Here is a 20,643-nt window from a genome sequence, read left to right on the forward strand (position 1 = left end):
CCGGTAGGTCTGGTTTTTTTTTTTTTTGTTTGTTTGTTTTTTGTTTTTTGTATTTTTTTGTTTTTTGTTTTTTATTGTGTGTGTGTGTCGTTCTATCCATTAGCTCATTTGCTGGTTCTGTGATTAGCTCAACCTTTTGTCAAACCTATACTTTAGAGTGCCCTGCCTTAGGGCACAGGACAGCTTGGTCAGATTATCAGCCTTTCCAGACAGAACTAAAGTGTGGGCCCCTTTCAGAGTGTGCCTCAATCCCACTGGCTGACTGGGCTCTACTAACTCCAGCAGCATCAGTTGAAGTTTTCTATACAGCTTCCTGTGCAGGCTCTGACTATCTAGGTTGCCATCCTTTCCTCTCTTGTCTTGTGACTTTATATTCTCTGATCAATCTTAGAAGCATGGTTGAGATTTTTTAGTGTTTTACTTGTGATAAAGACAGAGGAGCAGGAACAACTTAAACTGTACAAGTTGGGCCAGAAACTGGAAATTTGTCTTGGTTATGGTGTAGTTTCTCGGAGCTCTGGACTTCGTGCATGGCCTCTGGCTCATCAGTCCTTTGACTGCACTCTTGTTCTCAGGTTACCGCAGGAAGCCACGCTGCTTGTCTGCAGTGCCCCATCTCACTGTGCATAACGATTAGATGGTTATTTTGGCATAGTGCTTACCGTTTCTTACTCAGTGAACTAGGTTCTTAGTAAAAAGTCAGCACTGGGACTTGGTCTGTAGTGCACCCTGAAGTGCTTTGCCTCGAGGGACAGAGACAGTGAGCGGCCTGGCATTCAAGGTGCCCGTTTCCTGAAGCCAGCATGCTGTGTGCCCAAAGTAGGATGGTGGGTGTGTGTGGGATGAGGATTAGGATACTATGGGATGGGAGAGAGGGTGGACACACCTGGTACATACAGTATATACAGTTCTAGCATGCCTCGAGTGTTTCCTTTCTCTGCAGCTTGTCAGAGAACACTTGAGGTATGGTTTCTTCACTCCTGGCCTACCCTGTGGCTGCCACACACTTAACTATCCTTTTCCTCTTACCCTCTGCTCTTCCCTCAGTTGATCCAGGTACCAGCGTGCCATCTCTGTCTCTTGATTGAAAGCTGTAATGGCTGCATAGTAGTACCTTTAGTATTGAAGTTGTATACGTACCACCACTTCATGTAAGGCCAGGGAGAAGGGAGCTTGCAAATAGTGAAGAAAGGAGCCTTCCTGTCTCAGCCCTCCTGCTTCTGGCCCGTGTTAAAGCCATCTTCATACTTGGCCATTTAATGTAGACACCTGATGAATAAAAGCGCTGCTTGTTTTACAGTGTCTAAGCCCTGATACTTGTTTGTTTTTTTTTTTTTTTTTAATTTTTTCCCATTCTCATTGTGACTGTGTCTTACACTATGAGTTCAGGACCTGGTTTAACTGCTCAGAGAACCTTTTCCGTAATTATGCCCTAATAATGCTGACCTGGGTAAGCAAATATATTTTGTATGATTTCAGGATATTTTAAGGATATTGTTAGATTCATGGTGTGAGTCAGTATATAGCCAGTACATCTAGGTGAGTGTTAACATGGGGTCCAAAGGAAATGCATATGACATGACTTTCAAGCTGTCTCTAGTGGTTCTCAGGTGTCTGACCCTTCTGGTTTTCTGCCCTCCAGTTCACACCATGAACACCAAGAGAGTTTATGTAACTAAATATACATGGTGCAGATGTGGTTTTTCCCCCCCATTTTTGGGGGTGGGGTGGGGGGCTCAGGGCTCTGTAATTAGGCTTGTGTGTACTTAGGGTTCTTGTGACTTTTTGATTAATTAACCATACGATTTTGCAGTATCTTTTGTGATCCATGGAGACATTTGTCCTGAATTTAAGTCTGTCTCAGACCTGGTGGAGCTGGACTTGTTTGTGTGCAGTGCTGCTGTTGTGGCTGGAAGATACTTTCCTGTCAGTGGGTGGATTGAGGGTGGAATTGCTTGCTGTCTGGTTTAAGTTCCGCTTGACAGCAAGTCTTCAATTCCCTGTATCTGATGCATTTAGAAGTACTTTTTGTTTGTTTTGCTCTTGTGAAGATACTATCAGTGTTCAGAAGTTAGTTTAGGGGTCCTGTGCACAGCTACCTCCCTGCTTGTTTGGCAGCCTGGGCTTATGAGTTTCCCCAAAAGTCTACTTTGGCCGTTGCTTTCCCTGCTCCTCCTTTCTTTATGGCAGTCTGGGTTCCCTTGGGTTAGGCCTGTGGGTGTTGCTCTCTGGGTTCCTAGGTAGGTCTGGTTTCAGTCTCACTTATGTATGTATACATGCATTGCATGTATGTTTGGAGAGTTTGTGTTGCTGTGTTGAACGCTGACCTTACTGATCTACATAGTCTACTTAATAATCACGGTGCAAGTGGCTTACTCTTTACTGGTTTGACTTGTTTTCATGATATTTCCAGATTTTAGGGATTATTTGGGTGCAATTATCTTTTAATGTCCTTGCATGCAAAACATTTGTTTTGATTGTAACCTACTTGGATTATAACCCCCTTTTGAATGTTAGGATGACTGGCATGTGGCACCAAGCAAGGTCCCCCACCATGTGTGGTGTGTTTTTATGTGTGTGTGTTTGAAGGTCAAACCAAGGATTTTGTATATTCTAGCAAATGCTTGAGCAGTAAGTTAGACACCTAGCCTTTCTTGTCTAATAGTTTTTAAGAAAGGAAGTTGGACATTTTAAAGGACACTGAAGTTTGTCAAGCAGGTGCTGAGGGTGAATTTGGTACTGTTTTCTATAGGCTGGTGTGAAGGGTGGATTTTACTCTCTTTGATGTAAGCTGTTGAGGACTTCTTGAGGAGTCTTGTGTTTTGATTCTGTTTTGTTTCTGATTACTCCACATGTCTAAGAAGTGACTAGATGGACTTTGAACAGTGTTTTGGATTTGTGATTTCTCAGAATTTATTCATGTTCAGATTCCTGTTTAGCCAGAGTATGGACCCCTGCTGGACCCCACACCACTAAGTTTGGGAGTTCTCTTCTGAGTATCTCTCCTTATATACACTATACTGCTACATGCTAATAACAGACAGTCCTCCTTAACTCCAGTGTGGCACTCTGCTTGGCAAGGTCATGCCCACTTCAAATACCATAATCCAAAAGGGCTTTCAGAGATGGATTCACCACCTCGTTTGTTGGTCTGCTGTCAGCTCCTGTAGGCCTTTGCTGCCTGGTGTCTCAAGCCAGATGGTTCTTAGGTTTCCTAGATTACGAGAGGGAGGACGAGTTGTGTCCTGTACCGTTTATTGTTGGATGGTCAGGAGTGAACATTAATTTTACACATGCAGCTGGTGAAGAATCACTGGTCATTTTGTCTGCTCAAAGTATCTCCTTTTCAGAAGTCAGTAAACATGTGGCTCTAACATGTTGGTTGTTAATGATCAATTTCAAGCTTTATGAAGTAGGATTTTGTTTTTAACCCATTATTTGCTGACTATAACTCAACTCTCTTGTAGGCCATGCTGGAGTATCTGCAAACATGATGAAGAAGAGGACATCTCACAAGTAAGCAATGCTTAAGCCTGTTTTTAGATAACTTGCACCAGGACTACCTCTTAAGCCAGGGCTTTTATCTTTATCTTATCTCCACTTAAAGCCTTGTAACTGTTCGTGGTCACCTCCACCTCCCACCCCCTCCATTCTCTTTCTTTCCCTGGTCTGGATTGTGTGCTAAGTGTGTACTTAAGCTCTTAAAAGTCTTTGGCCGTGGCCATCCTCTGTCTTAATGGGAAACCACAGTGGGGGAAAGCACATGCAAAATCTAAACCTCCAGGTCTTGATCTGCTGTCAGCCAAGGAGCTGAACAGAAGTATCTGATGCTAGGGTATACCTAGCTAGCTGCTGTGTTCTGCCTTATACCTGTGATTTATGATTTAGTATTTATATTTATATGTAATATAATTTAAATCCATTTAAAATAGAATTAAACATCTTTTTTCTAAAACATAGCCTCACTGTGTAGTCTGAGGTGACCTAAAACTTGTAATTTTGACTCAATCTCTGACCTGCTGGGATCACGTGTGTCACCAGGCCTGGCATTTGTCGTCTATTTAAAATGACAAGTGTACCCCAGTCCTGTAGTTGCTATGCTGTAGTGACTGCATTCCTGCATCATGGATATACCACTCAACACTGACTTGAATTTAAGGAATGTGAGTTACCGTTGAAGGCCCGCCCCGCTCTGATACTGTAAGCAGTCTGTATAGTTACAGACTTTATGCCTCAGTGCAGCTGAGAGAATAGGTTTCTTGGTCATGGCTTTGTAAAACAGGAATGCCTTCGGTAATGGTTGATGCTGTAACCAGACTTGTCTCACATTCAGATGAGTATATAATGTAAATGTAATACTCACCTAAAGATATGACCTAGAAAACAAGAGATTGAAAATTAGGTAAGTGTACCTTCCCCTGAGACTGGATAAACTTGACCTTTTCTTACTGTCTTCCTGGTTTTGCTGTATCCCGTGATGTGATCATTTATGTGGTGGCTCTACTCACTGGCATGGTGCAAATGGTCAGCCAACTCTTGCCTCAAATGGCAGGCATGTAACCCACAAACACTATGCAGTGGGTAGGAAACAGTGAAATACCACCTTAGTAAGGTCAAGGCAGTTCACTCAGATGAGACTTTTCCTCCTAAAAGCAGTTAAGAATGTTAAGGTATAGTGTGTTAGCACCCCATCCCTTTGGAAAAACCTATTTCCAAGTAATTACTGTTGGTTACAATTTCATTGGGTTAAGAGGTTAGACATTTGTTTGATCCCACAGTATTGTGCATGCATTTTGTACAAGGGAGTTGTAGTTCCCTTTCCTAAGTAAACTGAGCATTCGTTATCTCCTGAGTTTGACTCCTTCAGGCACAGGAAATAAACACCCACTTCTCAATGCTGTTAGTATAATTGATCCGAAGTATATGCTATGCATGTATAAAATTGTCAAAGATAAAGTCGGGCAGTGGTGGCGGACGCTTTTAATCCCAGCACTTGGGAGGCAGAGGCAGGCGGATTTCTGAGTTCCAGGCCAGCCTGGTCTACAAAGTGAGTTCCAGGACAACCAGGGATACAAAGAGAAACCCTGTCTCAAAACCAAAAAAAAAAAAAATTGTCAAAGATAAATTAAAATCAAACACTTGAGGGTTCACAGGCACCCAGCGAAGAGTTCATGTGTGTTTCACATTTGGGGAACTCCATCTGCTCTCTCATAGGCTTATTTAAGACCAGGAGCTTGAGAGTATTGCTGTGCCCCAGAAAGTGAAATGAAAGTCGTTCTCACTGGAGATTTGAAGGTGGACAGAGGCTGAGAAATAGCAAACGTTCCTTTGCTGGGTGCTGATTATAAATGTCTTGATCGCAGTGAGAGGACACTGTGCTTTGCAGATCTTTCCTGTTGTGGGGTGTTGACCGGATCACTGAGTGTTTAGCTTTTCAGCATAGGTTTCTTTCTACATTTATTTTTAAAAAATTATTTATTTATTTATTTATTATATGTAAGTACACTGTAGCTGTCTTCAGACACTCTAAAAGAGGGCGTCAGATTTCATTACGGGTGGTTGAGCCAACATGTGGTTGCTGGGATTTGAACTCAGGACCTTTGGGAGAGCAGTTGGCACTCTTAACCGCTGAGCCATCTCTGTGTAGCCTTGGCTGTCCTGGAACTCACTCTGTAGACCAGGCTGGCCTCGAACTCAGAAATCCGCCTGCCTCTGCCTCCCGAGTGCTGGGATTAAAGGCGTGCGCCACCACGCCCGGCTCCGCTGAGCCATCTTACCAGCCCCTTTCTACATTTTTTTTTCTTTTCTTTTTTTTTTATTAGGTATTTTCCTAGTTTACATTTCAATGCTATCCCAAAAGTCCCCCATACCCTCCCCCAGTCCCCTACCCACCCACTCCCACTTTTTGGCCCTGGCGTTCCCCTGTACTGGGGCATATAAAGTTTGCAAGTCCAAAGGGCCTCTCTTTCCAGTGATGGCTGACTAGGCCATCTGTTGATACATATGCAGCTAGAGTCAAGAGCTCCGGGGTACTGGTTAGTTCATATTGTTGTTCCACCTATAGGGTTGCAGTTCCCTTTAGCCCCTTGGGTACTTTCTCTAGCTCCTCCATTGGGGGCTGTGTGACCCATCCAATAGCTGACTGTGAGCATCCACTTCTGTGTTTGCTAGGCCCCTCTACATTTTTTTTAAAAATGCAAACTAAATGCAAAACACCAGAACCTCAGGTTCTCTCATCACTCCATCCTTGACAGGGCTGGCTTGTTTCCCCCTGTAGTGGGAAGGCTCGGGGAGACCTTAGAAGCTGAGGGAAATCAGCAGAGCTGCAGTCAGAGCCCCCACAGCTGTCCCTAGGAGGTGCTAGGTGGATTTAAGGTTCAACTCCACCTGGGCAGTGGAAATGGCTGAATTTGTTTTGACTGCTGTCTTTGTTGGGGTCTAATCCAGGGCCTCAATGGGCTAGGCAACTCCTATAGCCAGCCTTTAGCTTTGTTTGTAGTGGAGATCACCTGGGTACCTACTGGGTTTGGGAGACTAGCATCAAGGCAAGCTTTTCTGCATTTTTTTCCCCATGAAGTTATTTGAGATACTATTGCTTTGAGAATTGCCTTGGGAAAGCATCCAGGTGAACTCAGATACAATGGGTACTCTTGTTATTTTTTAGATGTCATGTTAATTCTCCCCGCCTCCGCTTGAATGGGTGATAGGTCTTCAATTTAAGGTACTATCTTGAAAAAAGGAGGTGTCACGTGTTTCACTAATTTGCTTTGACTCTTTTTTTTTTTTTTTTTTTTTTTTTAAAGATATAAATTCCCACTATGTATGTGCCTCTAGCTAGCCTGGAACTCATGTAGATCAGGCTGGCCTAACTCAGAAAGATCCTCCTGCTTCTGCCTCCCAAGCACTAGGATTAAATGTGAACACCACCACATCCAACCCAGTAATTTGCTTTTAGAGAATAAATGCTCGAGATTAACAGTCTGTACAGTTTGCCTGGCAAGGATCACAACCTTGTTAAAAAGTCAGCTGCAGTAGTTGTGGTCCCAGTGCCGGGGTGGGAGTGGGAGTGCTGAAACAGGCAGACCCTTGGAGCTCCCTGGCGGGTCACCTTACCTAATCTTCTGACTTGTATGTGTGATGAGGAATTCTGTCTCAGAAAATGAGGTGGAGAGTATGAGGAAGACAGCAGGTGTCTCAGCTTCTAACTTCCATACATATGTGTGTGCACATGCACAGGCAGACCGTCCACAGAAATGCCCACTAAAGGAGTGAGCTGTAAGTACAATGCAGACACCAACACTATGGAAAGTGTCATCCACTACCCCTCTGTTGGTTTGTGCTCTGATCATAGTACCCTTGTCAAGTTGGAGTCGTAAAATCTTCACGACAGAGTCAAGAACTGAGGCCAAAAAGATTCAGTAACTTGTCTGAGGCTTGCCTAGTGATCAGTAATTGAGCTAGGTCTCGAAGTGGGTTAAATACCACATCACATCCATCGGCCTTTGTGCGTCCTCGCCTCACCTGAGTACAGGCTGAGTCGCAGACACTCAGGCCAGACAGACCTTGCTGCAGCATCCAAGTGCACCACATTGTTAACGCTGCTGTGACGTCAGAGCGGGCGATGCTTTGTCACCTTGCTTAACTCAGGCATCGCTGCTGTTCTCAGAGGCTTTACTGAAACCACAGTGACTCGATGAAGAGACTGTGCTAGCTCATCTTTTTATGTTGTCATTTAAAATCAGGAAATGGCAGTATCACCTAGGAATTTTACAAATTAACAACTGCTAGGGAAGCACGTTTTTCTCTTTCTAATTGTTTGCATCTTGCAAAAGACAAAGATATTTATTTATTCATTTATTTATTTCTAAATTTTGTAGACTCCAAAGAAGAAGAGTTGCTTTGACCTAACAGTACCAACTACAGTGGAAAAAAATCACTTCATTACTATTAAGCCATATAGCCAAGTTCAGTGTGTGGAAGATTGACTAATGTTAGAACGGTGGTGGTTGACAAGGTTATTGTACATTGCTTAGGGTTTGACTGCTGTGAACAGACACCAGGACAGACACCAAGGCAACTCTTACAAAAGAACAACATTTCACTGGGGCTGGCTTACAGGTTCAGAGGTTCAGTCCATTATCATTAAGGCAGGTATGGCGCAGGAGAAGCTGAGAGTTTTACATCTTCAGAAGCTAGCAGAATACTGGCTTCCCGGCAGCTAGGGTGAGGCTTTTTGAAGCCCACACCCACAGTGACATACCCACTCCAACAAGGTCACACCTTTTAATACTGCCACTCCCTGGGCCTAGCATATCTCATTCATATATATATATATATGAGTAAGTATTGGCTGCCAGAATAGTACTTCTTTCTGTATTTTCCTTTTAAAATTAGTAATGGGTTTCATTGTGTGCTTTTGGTGTATGCCCAGTTTGTTGGCCCCTGTGAACCCCTCACCTGTCAAGCCATGCAATCTGTATTCTCTTACCCCCCAGCCCCTTTTTTTTTTTTTTTTTTTTTTTGTACGTAACTCTGCCTTGAGCCTTTTTTCCCTTCTCACTGTCCTCATTAGCTGCACTCCCTCTCAAATGCAAAACTTAAAATCTAGGGAGCATATGTGAGAGAGAACATGGTCTTTGCCCCTTTTTGCTGGTCTGCTTAGGTGGGATTGCTCTGCCCATCTGTCCCGGATCAGTTTGGTGATTGCTTTTTCTTTTTAGTTTTCTAAGGAATGTCATTGGGATTTTGATGAGGAGTGCACGGAATCTGTATGGGGCTTTAGTTTTCAGTGTGATTTCTGTCAGTTTATGAGCACGAAGATCTTTCCACCTGTACTGGCTAGTTTTGTGTGTCAACTTGACACAAGCTGGAGTTATCACAGAGAAAGGAGCCTCAGTTGAGCAAATGCCTCCATGAGATCCAGCTATAAGGCATTTTCTCAATTAGTGATCAAGGGGGGAGGGCCCACTATGGGTGGTGCCATCCCTGGGCTAGTAGTCTTGGGTTCTATAAGAAAGCAAGCTGAGCAAACCAGGGGAAGCAAGCCATTAAGAAACATCCTCCATGGCCTCTGTGTCAAGTCCTGCTTCCTACCCCAGGTGAGTTCCAGTCCTGACTTCCTTTGGTGATGAACAGCAATGTGGAGGTGTAAGCTAAATAAACCCTTTCCTCCCCAACTTGCTTCTTGGTCACGATGTTTGTACAGGAATAGAAACCCTGACTAAGACAAACTAGTATTCCTGTGACAACCTGACTATTATGTTTTAGGGAGGACTGTGGAAGGACTTTGGAACTTTGGGCTAGAAGATCCATTTGGTGTTAAGAGCTCTGTCAGATGTTGTATAGGAGCTTGGAAGATAATGTTAAGAACAGTGCAAACGATGGAGGTCTGACTTGTGGAATTTCAGAGGGAAAATTAAGGACTCTTATCCGGGCCATTGCTGTTTTGATTGTGAAGATTCTTCAGTTTTGGTTAGCTGGGGCTGAAGAATCAGCTGTGATTAACAAGATACCAGAACTACTAAAGTGAAACCTTTGCATTACTGGGACTATTGATGCTGGCTAGCTGGAACTAAGAAATTAGTGGTGATTTAAGAAGAGACCAGCATCATTGAGGTGAAATATTCTGGAAAGTGTTTTCTGAGAGCACAGAGAGATTGTGTTCCAGGGATAGCCAAGGTTGTATCTTGTCCTGTGGCTGGACTTGGTAATGAGAGTCACCCAGGTGGTACTGGTTTTGAAGACATGCAGTGGTCATGCAGAGCAGCTGAGGTTTGGCACTGTGATAGGCCATGGAAGGCCATTTGTGAAGGTGCAGCCTCAGTTACAATTGATGGCCCAGGACTGAAGGGGTTATGCAAAGGAGTTGAGGCTTGTCACCATGAAGAAAGCCTATGAGAGGCTGTTGGTAAAGCCTAGTTACAGAGGGAGACAGCAGTGTTTTGGAGATGCCAGCACCATGAGATGACCACCAAGAACAGCAGCAGCAGTGGAGTATAGGTAGCTGGAGCCTAGAAGACAAGGTATGTGCTACAAAGGCCAGAGCTAGAGAAGTGACCCAACCCAAGCCCTTGGAGGAGCCCAGAAGATCATGAGTGGATCCCAGATATTGGACAGTTAGAGTTTGATTTTGCTTTGATTGTGAGTGTGCCCTGATATTTTTCTCTTTTGAAAGAAGTATTTTAGTGGAGTCCACAGTTAAGAGACTTTGAATTTTAAAAGATATTGGATATTTTAAAAGGATTGAACTTTTAATATGTAAAGATTGTGGGACTTTTAACGTTATTTATATCTTGGGAATGAATGAGAAAGTAAGGGTTAAGACTTAAGAGTTATTTTTGTGTGTCAAGTTGACAAGGGGTCAGTTGTACTGGCTGGTTTTATGTGTCAACTTGACACAAGCTGGAGTTATCACAGAGAAAGGAGCTTCAGTTGAGCAAATGCCTCCATGAGATCCAGCTGTAAGGCATTTTCTCAATTAGTGATCAACAGGGGGAAGGCCCACTGTGGGTGGTGCCATCCCTGGGCTGGTAGTCTTGGGTTCTATAAGAAAGCAAGCTGAGCAAGCCAGGGGAAGCAAGCTATTAAGTAATATACCTCCATGGCCTCTGCATCAACTCCTGCTTCCTGCCTCAGGTGAGTTCCAGTCCTGACTTCCTTTGGTGATGAACAGCAGTGTGGATGTGTAAGCTGAGAACTTGCTTCTTGGTCATGATGTTTGTGCAGGAATAGAATTCCTGACTAAGACATCACCTTCTAGTATCTTCTTTCTTTGGTCTTGCAAATCTTACACTGTAGAGGTCTTCTAGCGGCCAAGTTAGTTTTCCCAGGTGGTCTTTGTTGTTGTTGTTGTTTGGGTTTGGGGGCTGGGGAGAGGTTTCAGTAACTAAGAGCACTTAATACCCCTCAGGAAAGCAGGGTTTAGCTTTCAGCATCCACATGGCAGCTTGGAATCTCCGCTTAAAACTCCAGTTCTGACCTCCTCTTCTGACTGCCTCCCCACCCCCTCCCCATGTCTGTCTGTCTGTCTGTCAGTCAAGTAGTTTTAAAAGCCTCTGATATTAATTATCCTTTCCACATTCCTTCCTCTGTGTTACCCGTTTAACCTTTCCTTTTCTATCATTCCCTCTTTTCTATCATTACATTTTCTCCACTCTTGAAGGATACTCTCACCTCCAAATTTTTCCCATTTCGTTAAGAGCTTCATAAAGATCTTTCTTCTGTTTCTCTGCCACTTTCTTCCAATATTGAGGGGAAAAGAGTTTTCTTTAGCCAAAAGAGCAAATATTTCTTGGATTCCTCTTTCATAAGAAGAAAGCGTTGCCGGGCGTGGTGGCGCACGCCTTTAATCCCAGCACTCGGGAGGCAGAGGCAGGTGGATTTCTGAGTTCCAGGACAGCCAGGGCTATACAGAGAAACCCTGTCTCGAAAAACTAAAAAAAAAAAAAAAAGAAGAAAGCGTTTATTTGAGGGTTTGCTTGCAGTTTCAGAGGTGAGTCCATGGTCATCACAGTGGAGAGTGTTGTGGCAGGCAGACACGCACAGCAGTAGCTGAGAGCTTGCATCTTACACAGTAGGGCAGAGAAGCAGTGAGACTGGGTGTGGTGTGGGCTTCTGAAACCTCACAGCCCTCCCCTAAGGACAACTTTCCTCCACGCAGACCACGCCTCCAGCACTCAGGATTTCTGAAGCAGGAGGATCACCGTGAGTTCAAGGGCAGACCCTGCCTTCAAAAACTGAAAAGGGCTGGTGAAGGGCCACAGCCAGAAGAGATACTTGGCACCAAGACCCACATGGTAGAAGGGCAGAGCTGAGTTCATGCAAGTTGTTATCTGATCCACACACTGTGGTGCTGATGCACCCACACAGCTGCACACAAAATAAATAAGAATGAAAAGAAAACTCAACCATGATTTGTGTTAGAATCAACATTTAAGTAAAGTAGAAGACAGTAGGAAAAGCCCGCCTTTCCATTCTGACTCAGGCACGCACTGATACAATTCATACTGTGGAAATAAAAGCCATCTACAGACTCGGTGCAATCTCCATCACAATCCCAGTGATGTTTCTTGTGCAGAACTAGAAAAATACCCCTCCTAATTCATATGGAAGTAGCAGACATTCAAAATGGACAAAGCACTCCTAAGAAGAAATAACAGTGTCTCTTGTTTAGGATTTGGGAAGTTACAATGGCCCATGTTGAAGTTAGGAACCTGGTATGTATGACCAAACTGTTTCCTTGGTCAGGTGAGGCACCTGCCTTAGCCTTTGTTGTGAACCTGTTCCTATGGAGGGGAGTGCACTGGGACATGGGTGTAAAAATTTAATGGCTTATGACTGTTGCCTGAAGACAAAGGTAAAAACTGAGAAGATCTAGTGTTCTAAGACCTGTCTAAGGACCCACTCTCACTCCTGAGGAGGACAGATGCTTGTTCCTAGACACTTCACATGCCTAGAAGTCCTCTTTTGAGTCTGAGTGTTATTTAGTAGTTAGAAGCTTTTCTTCTCTTGTAATATTGGTTGTGTGAGTGGAGAGAGATTGAGAATTGTGTTACAACTGTAGTGTCAAAACAGTTACATATTCTGATTGATTCTCAAATACTATGAGACTGACATGAGTCCCTTACACCTGAAGTTGACCTGGGAGGATTGGTGATTAATGGAGGGGATAAAGAAAGTATGTCCTGTATAAAATAGTCTGCAGACAATAATATTTTCATAATTTATTGCCATAAAATACACAATTTATTTTTAAGTACACAAAATATGTGAGACCTGCACAAAGCACTTTAAAACTTGCGGTTGTCAGAGACATGTAAACACATGTAAAAGTACAGCACCTTATCGTAGTACTGTTAGCCGCTGCCACCAGCCTGCCACTCCAGGCTCCTCAGCTACTTCCTCTTGTTAGGGGAACTAGAGTCTTGTGAGGTCTGCTAGAATCGCCACCATCCATTGCTGCCCACTCCCACAGGAGCAGTTGTCCCCACTCAATTAGCAATCTCAGTACTAAGTGATTTTGTGGGAACTAGTGAGATAGCTCAGAGAGAAAAAGTGCTTGCCTCCTAAGCCTGGTGACTTGATTTCCACTCCCTAAACACATGTAATGTGTAAGACGAGAACCAACTCTGACTTCCACATTGTGGTGTGCACACACTTATGTGCATACGTGCTGTGTATGTTGGCCTTTGACAGCAGGCTGTGCAGCGTCTGTTGTAGTCCTTACACCTGCCACCTCAGGTTTTACCCCTGCCTCCCTTCACCACTCAGGCTTGTATTAACAGAAACCCATGTGTCCGTTTCCTCACATGCCTCTCAGTTGTCTGTTCCCTTGCCTAGCTCTTTCATGTTGTCTTGCCTAGCTATCTTCCCATTCTGTGGTACATGTTCCTATGTAAGGATTCTCTGGAGCAAGAGAACCAGTAGGAGATAGAAGAGCATGAGATAATGAGAATCTGAGTCATGCAATATGGAGGAGGCAAGAAGTCCTCTCAGTCTGCAGTGTGTGAGCCAGGAGAGCTGATGGTATAGTTCAGTCCTAGTTCAAGGCTGGAGAAGCAGGAGCCAGAAAAACATCTTCCTGCCTGTTGTGTCCAGGCCCTCAGCAGGCTGAGTGAAGCCCATTTGCACTGCTGAGGTCACATTGTTTTCCCCTAGTCCAGTAGTTCAAATACTGACCTCTTTCCAGAACATTCTCAGACAACACCCAGAAACAAACATCCAATCTGGGCACTTCTTGGCACAGTCAACTGGACAGTGTCTCTTTCCTTTGCTTAGTGCCAGTAACAGTTTTATCTAATACATGGATATATTTTCCTGGCCAGCCTTTACTGCCAATCACAACTCGGTCAAGAACATTTCTTCTTTAAAGTGCTTTTGCATATTGTCCAGCAGGACTCCAGGGCTGGAAGGGAGGTGAGAAGATAAGCAGATGCCCCCTTTGCCCCAGATGACTTCCCTAGCTTCCTCAGCTCAGTGCATGCTGGCTGATTTGAAACAGGGCTTTTCCTTAGCCACCTGGGTCTATTTATTGCTTTGTCTGTGGGGTTTTTTGTTTTGTTTGTTTTTCTGGATCTGCCTCTGGACTTTATTTCCTGGCTCTATTCACACCCAGTTAGGGTTTTACACTTGGTGGGGGTGGGGTGGCCTGGGGACATGGCTCTCCCTAGGAGGAAGGTGTGCTGCTTTGAGGGCAGGGGTGGGGAGGAGGTGTGGAGGTGTCTGGCTTCTAGGAGCTGCATTTTCCCCACTCCTTTTCCCAGTTCCACAGTGCCTCAGCTCCTCCCTCCCTCCCTCCTCCCTCCCAAAGCTTACTGGCTCTGAAGTCCTTCCTCATGTTTTCAAGAGACCATTGTTTCCAGAACCTCTGGCAAGGCTAAGAGCATGCAAACAATGCATTTCTTTTATATATTTTTAGCTATTGTAACTATGATTTCTTTTTTTTTTTCTTTTTTTAAGAAATTAATTGTAATTGTCATACATATTTGTAAAATGGGAAGGAAACCTCTTCAGCCCTGTTTGACTCTCGGCACATAGCAGCAACTGTCAAGTTGGTGTGGCTTGTGTTGCGTCCAATCTTGACCTTTGTCCTTTTATTTCAAAGTGAAATGAAGTGTGGCCTTCCTCCCATCCCCCTCCCCCCCATGTCAGAAGCCAGGATAAGGGCCCGGGGAAGATGACTGAGTGGGTAAAGTGCTTTCTTAAGAAGCATGAGGACCTGTGTTTGGGTCCTCAGATGGACCATTTGTTTCTAACTTCAGTTGTTTGGGGTATGGCAGAGATGGGTGGATCCTAGGAACTCATTGCCAGCCAGTCTAGCCTAAATGGCAAGTTCCAAATTTTTATATATATATATATATATATATATATATATATATATATATATATATAGAGAGAGAGAGAGAGAGAGAGAGAGAGAGGGGAGAGAGAGAAGATGAGGTGAAGAGCACGCAGTGGAGGAAGACACCTAACAGCACCCCTGGCCTCTTCATGAACACACGTTCTTGTATGTGCATGTGTGCACACATAAAAAATAGCCAGAGTATTAGCATTTTATGTAAATATTTCAACCACAGAAACACCATCATTTGATGTTACTGTAATAGTTTTCATATGTTAGTATTTTGTCATAAACTATTAAAATATACTTGTGAAACATTCAAGTATGTGAGGAAATTGTGCTTCTGAGTGAACTGAAGTGCACGCACATACAGTCCAGCTCATTTACCAGGACATAAGGAGGAATGAAATACTGTTTTTTCTTTCTTTCTTTTTTTTTTTTTTAAATGAGCTTGTGAGTGCTTCCATCATACATGTATGTATACTACATGCTTGCCTGATTTCTGAAGAGACCAGGAAAAGGCATTGGAACTGAGTACAGGCAGTTATAAAAGAATTTGGGTCATATGTAAGATCAGCAAATGTTGTTACCTACTGAGGCATTTCTTCAGCCCGTTATTTTTGAAGCACATTTTGCTATGCAGCCTGGGCTGGCCTTAAACTTGTAGTCCTGCCTCACCAGTAGGAGTTTGTCTGTTCCTTTAGGATCATATGTAATGAAGAACATGCAAACTGATGGCTATATTGGGTTCAGATATGCATTCTTGTGAGAATAATACATTGTATGTGTGAATACAGAAAACATCGGACCAGTGTGGGACCAAGCAAGCCTGTGTCCCAACCCCGGCGGAACATCGTAGGCTGCAGGATCCAGCATGGGTGGAGAGAGGGCAATGGCCCTGTTACCCAGTGGAAGGGGACTGTCCTGGACCAGGTGCCTGTGAATCCTTCCCTGTATCTTATAAAGTACGATGGATTTGACTGTGTTTATGGACTAGAACTTAATAAGGATGAAAGAGTTTCTGCACTGGAAGTCCTCCCTGATAGAGTTGGTAAGTTTTTAAAGTTATTTTAAAAACATTATTTTAAAAGTGATAATTGGATGCTTTTTGATTTTCTTTATCAGTGTTTTAACTTGTATCTGATCTCAAGCACCTCTGATAACATCACTTAAACACACAGAACTGATCCAGGGCAGATGTTCTGAAACCACAGTTCAGAGCATGATGAAGAGCCTTTATGAGATACATCTTGGACCTAAAGGTTTCCAGTCTTCTAGCTGTTCAGTGTCATCAGGAATTAGGATAGGCTCTCTGGCATGGTGTGTTGACGTCACAGCTCAGTCAGACTTGGCTTGTTTCACTCATTGCCTGTCACGAATGGTAATTGTACTTGGAACTGCAGCACAAGCATCCAGGATGTACACTCTGTCCATTTTTAGGAAGTTTTGAAAGTGGAAAGCTTTGATGTTATGTCATGCTGTCTCCGTTTTGCTTTATAAAATGTCCCTTAAGGCACAAAGTCTAAAACTACTGATTATTGATGGCAGTTTTTTTTTTTTTTTTTTTTGGGTTTTCGAGACAGGGTTTCTCTGTGTAGCCCTGGCTGTCCTGGAACTCACTTTGTAGACCAGGCTGGCCTCGAACTCAGAAATCCGCCTGCCTCTGCCTCCCGAGTGCTGGGATTAAAGGCGTGCGCCACCACGCCCGGCTGATGGCAGTTTTAAGTAGGATATACACAAGTAATGTTACTTAGAAGTTTGCTTCAGAACATTTTACGGCTGTTACTGCTATTTAAAATACTAATTTATTTTCTTTCAGAATTGTCTTTAAGGTTTTGCGACTTTTGAAAATTAAGCCCCACAGAACTCGAAAGTCTTCTCATTACAGTAAAGCATAATTCCGTTTTCACAAAGTTTTATATTTACATTTTCAACTATTTTTAGACAAGATGTAAAAATGGTTATAATCCCATCTAGGGCAGATCTGTAGCTCACTTGAGCCTTACTCAGGATGGTCTTCAACTCAGGAGCTAAGCCTCCTCCTGTCTCAAGCTTCCTGACTGAGTAGCTGGGATGATGGGCGTGTGCCACGTACCTGGCACTCACTCTTCCTAGTGTGACAGCTCTTGAGTGCATACCTTGTACTTTTAATCTGAGGTCAGGTCTCCCACTGGAAACAGGGATGTTAAAGGTCTTATTGGCACCTTACAAAGCTGTAACTACCTTAACTACTTTGTCTCAGCTGTGTTAAGTGGTGGTTAACTACCTTAACTACTTTGTTTCAGCTGTGTTAAGTGGTGGTTAAGAGGTGTTGAGGTGAATCTTCTGACCCAGGATTTCAGTCTGTGTCTGCTTTGCAGGGCAAGACTTCTCACTTGCCTCTTCATAGGACAGAAAGAGACCATGTGAGCATACCTGGCTGTGTATCATCAAGGGCAGCATGTGTTCTTTATAGTTTTCTCTTGTCTGGTGTTTGTCAGATGACATGGATTATGGTTTGAAGAGAGAAATCCAAATGATGGTTCAAGATCCTGTGTGTCTGATGCAGTTAGTAAGTAGTTCAGTGCTCTTGGGCTTGGCCTCGAGCTCACTGCCCTCTTCCTGCCTTAGGCTCTGGAGGGCCAGGGTTATAGGTAGGAACAACTATACTTGGCTAGACACTTACAAATCTTAACTTTAATGCTCACTGTGAGAGTAGAATCTATAAGGTTATTTGCTTTTTGAGGAGACAGTCTTCTAGCTCACTGGTGTGTACATTGAACTGTATAATGATGCAAGAGATGGGAAGGAGCTAGCTGAAGAGCATGTAGTGGCACCAGGGTGCTCATACCTGCTACTTCCCTAACATTAAGATAAGGATTTGTCCCCCTTACCCTCTTCATTGTTTTAGTTACACAGTGTGAGTCCCCTTTGTCTGTCAGGAAGGTCTACATAATTCAGACCTTTCACACACACACCCAAGCCAAGCATGATCAAGATAGATAAAGATTCACTCAGAGGGCAAGGTGGCTAGTGTGAAACGGCAAATGCAGTGCAGAGTGTGTTATTTAGAACTATTTGTATGTGTGTAGTGATCAACACTAGCATGTTAAGGTATGAAGCTCTGTAAGTGTAGGCAGCTTCTTCCCTTTCTCCCTACTGCCCACCATTCTTGTCTTTAGGGATTTGGCTACTCTGTAACACACCCTGTAAATGGCGTCATAGAGAATTGAGTTTCGCTGACTGATTGATTTCATCTAGTGCTGTGCACGCAGGGCTCATTCACAGAGTAGCACGTGGCAGGAGTGCCTTCCCTTTCAGTACTGAAAGTCATACTCTGGTTTATACAGGAGTACACCATTTTGTTTATCTATGAGCCCTTCCATGTTGGAAGCTGCTGCGAATGTACTGTCTGGTGTCTCTGAAACCTTCCTGTTTTTCTGGGTGAAGAACAAAACCACCTGCCAAGAAGTGCTTTGGCTTGATCATGGGGTCTTCTAATTTATATTTTTTCAGTGGGATTGCCACAATGTTTCCTACGTTGTTGGCGTTTTTTACAGCCCCACCAGCAGTGCACAGGGTTTCAGATCTCCTTTTGATAGGAGCCCGCTGTAGGTGTAAGGGTATGTAGTTAAGAAGGTGGAGTGTATCTGCATGCTTATTAGCCATCTGTCTATCGTCTTTGCAGAAGTGTTCCTTCAAATTCTGTTTTTTAATTAGAAGACTTTTGCTATGGTGGTCATTGAGGAGTTGTAGTTCTTTGTATATTTATTCTTAAGACATATGTTTGTAACAGTTTGAAGAGTTTAGTGGGAACTGTTTCAGACTATGTTGCAATTGTCCTTTGAGGAGCTATTACTTGTATAATTTGTAGTATCGAATGAATAGCTAGAATTATCTGGGGGAAAATTAAGAAATTTTTTTAGATTTATTTATTTATTATATGTAAGTACACTGTAGCTGTCTTCAGACACTCCAGAATGGTTGTGAGCCACCATGTGGTTGCTGGGATTTGAACTCGGGACCTTGGGAAGAGCAGTCTGCGCGCTTAACCACTGAGCCATCTCACCAGCCCACTAAAAATCTTTTTTTTTTTTTTCTCCAACATCAGATCACTGAGGCTGGATCTCATATAACTAAAAACATGATAGTTTGAATGAAGTTGTTTTAAAAAACTACACATAAAGGAAGCCAGAGGTGGCTTAACACTTAATATTTGCTGAGCATTCAACAGGACCTCAGCCAGTTCAGCAACTGCTGAACAGGACAGGTATCCAGCAATACCTGTCACAGCAGCTCCAAGGGATCTTATACCCTTCTCTGGCCTTTACATGCATATATACATACATATACGCACAAGCAATATCTTAAATACTTTTAACTAGACAATAAGATTTCAAAAATATAGCTAAGCAGTGGAGGCACATACCTTTAATCCCAGCACTTGGAAGGCAGAGGCAGGTGGATTTCTGAGTTCGAGGCCGCCTGGTCTACAGAGTGAGTTCCAGGACAGCCAGGGCTACACAGATGAACCCTGTCTCGAAAAACAGAAAGTCAAACAAACCCCCCCCCCCAAAATCAAAAAATGTGAAATTATTTTACCTTTTTTTTGGATTTTTTTATTAGATATTTTCTTCATTTACATTTCAAATGCTATCCCAAAAGTCCCCTATACCCTCCCCCGCCCTGCTCCCCATTTTTTACTTTTACTAAATTTTTAATGATTCCTAATTTGAAGAAGCCATTGGGTGCGCTTGTGTGTCCATGTATGTTTTAAGTGTTCTGCAGGGCCTATTTCATGCTGTTTCTGATTGCTGTTATATATGTAACCCCACAAACGAGTTGTATGTCCTAAGCACATTGAATAGCATTATACTTGCCGAGAAAGTCCAAAGTTCTTTTCCTTTGGATTTTAATAGAGAAACTGGGTGAGTGACTAGAAAAGAGAACTGAGTAGTTTGAAAGATAGTTGTCTAGACTGTGAGGACTGGAGAGACACCCTTTATAACCTGTCCCATATTAAAAGCAACACACAAAAAGGCTGGTAATTCTTCACCTGCTTTTTGTATGAATGACAGTAGACCTAGGGCTATCCCTGGGCTGCCTTATGGTACCACTCAGGCATCCTGAAACTGCTCTAAGTGCTAGGAACAGAAATGGCCCTGCTTCGTGGGGAATATCCAGACACTACCCAGGTCAGCAGCTCCATAAAACAAAGTAGCGTTAGGTAATGGGACTGCTAACTAAGAACAGATCAGCACATGGGGAAGGTGGTGGTGCCACTGTCCCTAGTTGTCCTGGAGAGCTCTAGCAATCTTGCTAAGGAAATAGCCTGTCCCCTGAAGATAGGAAGAACTTTGTCTGGGTAGACTGAGCCAACTTTCAAGTTGAGGAGGGACAGAGGGGCTGAAGGATGGAGACATTTTATTTTTTTTATTTTTTATTTTTTTTAAAGATTTATTTATTATATGTAAGTACACTGTAGCTGTCTTCAGACACTCCAGAAGAGGGCGCCAGATCTCGTTGCGGATGGTTGTGAGCCACCATGTGGTTGCTGGGATTTGAACTCTGGACCTTCGGAAGAACAGTCGGGTGCTCTTACCCACTGAGCCATCTCACCAGCCCGATGGAGACATTTTAAATGGTAGTTTTCTTTAGGGACGATAAGTGATGACTCTAGTTGCTATAGAGAATACATTATAGGCATAAGAATAACTGTTCCCAAGAGCAGTGATGAGAAGTGAACCTCTGTTTGTTTAAAAACTATAACACATGCATCTTAGGTTAGTACTTTGCATTATGTATGTGAGGGTGGGTGGGTACAT

At 43.4% G+C, this 20,643-nt stretch overlaps 1 protein-coding gene across 5 annotated transcripts in view; it reads left to right on the plus strand.

The window, feature by feature from the left end:
• Positions 1 to 20,643, plus strand: part of Spin1 (spindlin 1) — a 52,962-nt gene that overhangs the window by 23,572 nt on the left and 8,747 nt on the right. For all 5 annotated transcript variants that reach the window (XM_085831075.1, XM_085831077.1, XM_021180282.3 and 2 more), the window contains exons 3-4: positions 3,468 to 3,516; positions 15,637 to 15,890. In XM_085831075.1, coding sequence (XP_085687201.1) covers positions 3,468 to 3,516; positions 15,637 to 15,890 — 303 coding nt within the window. The remainder of the gene's footprint in view (positions 1 to 3,467; positions 3,517 to 15,636; positions 15,891 to 20,643) is intronic.

This window comes from Mus caroli, unplaced genomic scaffold (genome assembly GCF_978045245.1).
Source record: "Mus caroli unplaced genomic scaffold, Mus_caroli_1 scaffold_15, whole genome shotgun sequence".
Taxonomy (NCBI): Eukaryota; Metazoa; Chordata; class Mammalia; order Rodentia; family Muridae; genus Mus; species Mus caroli.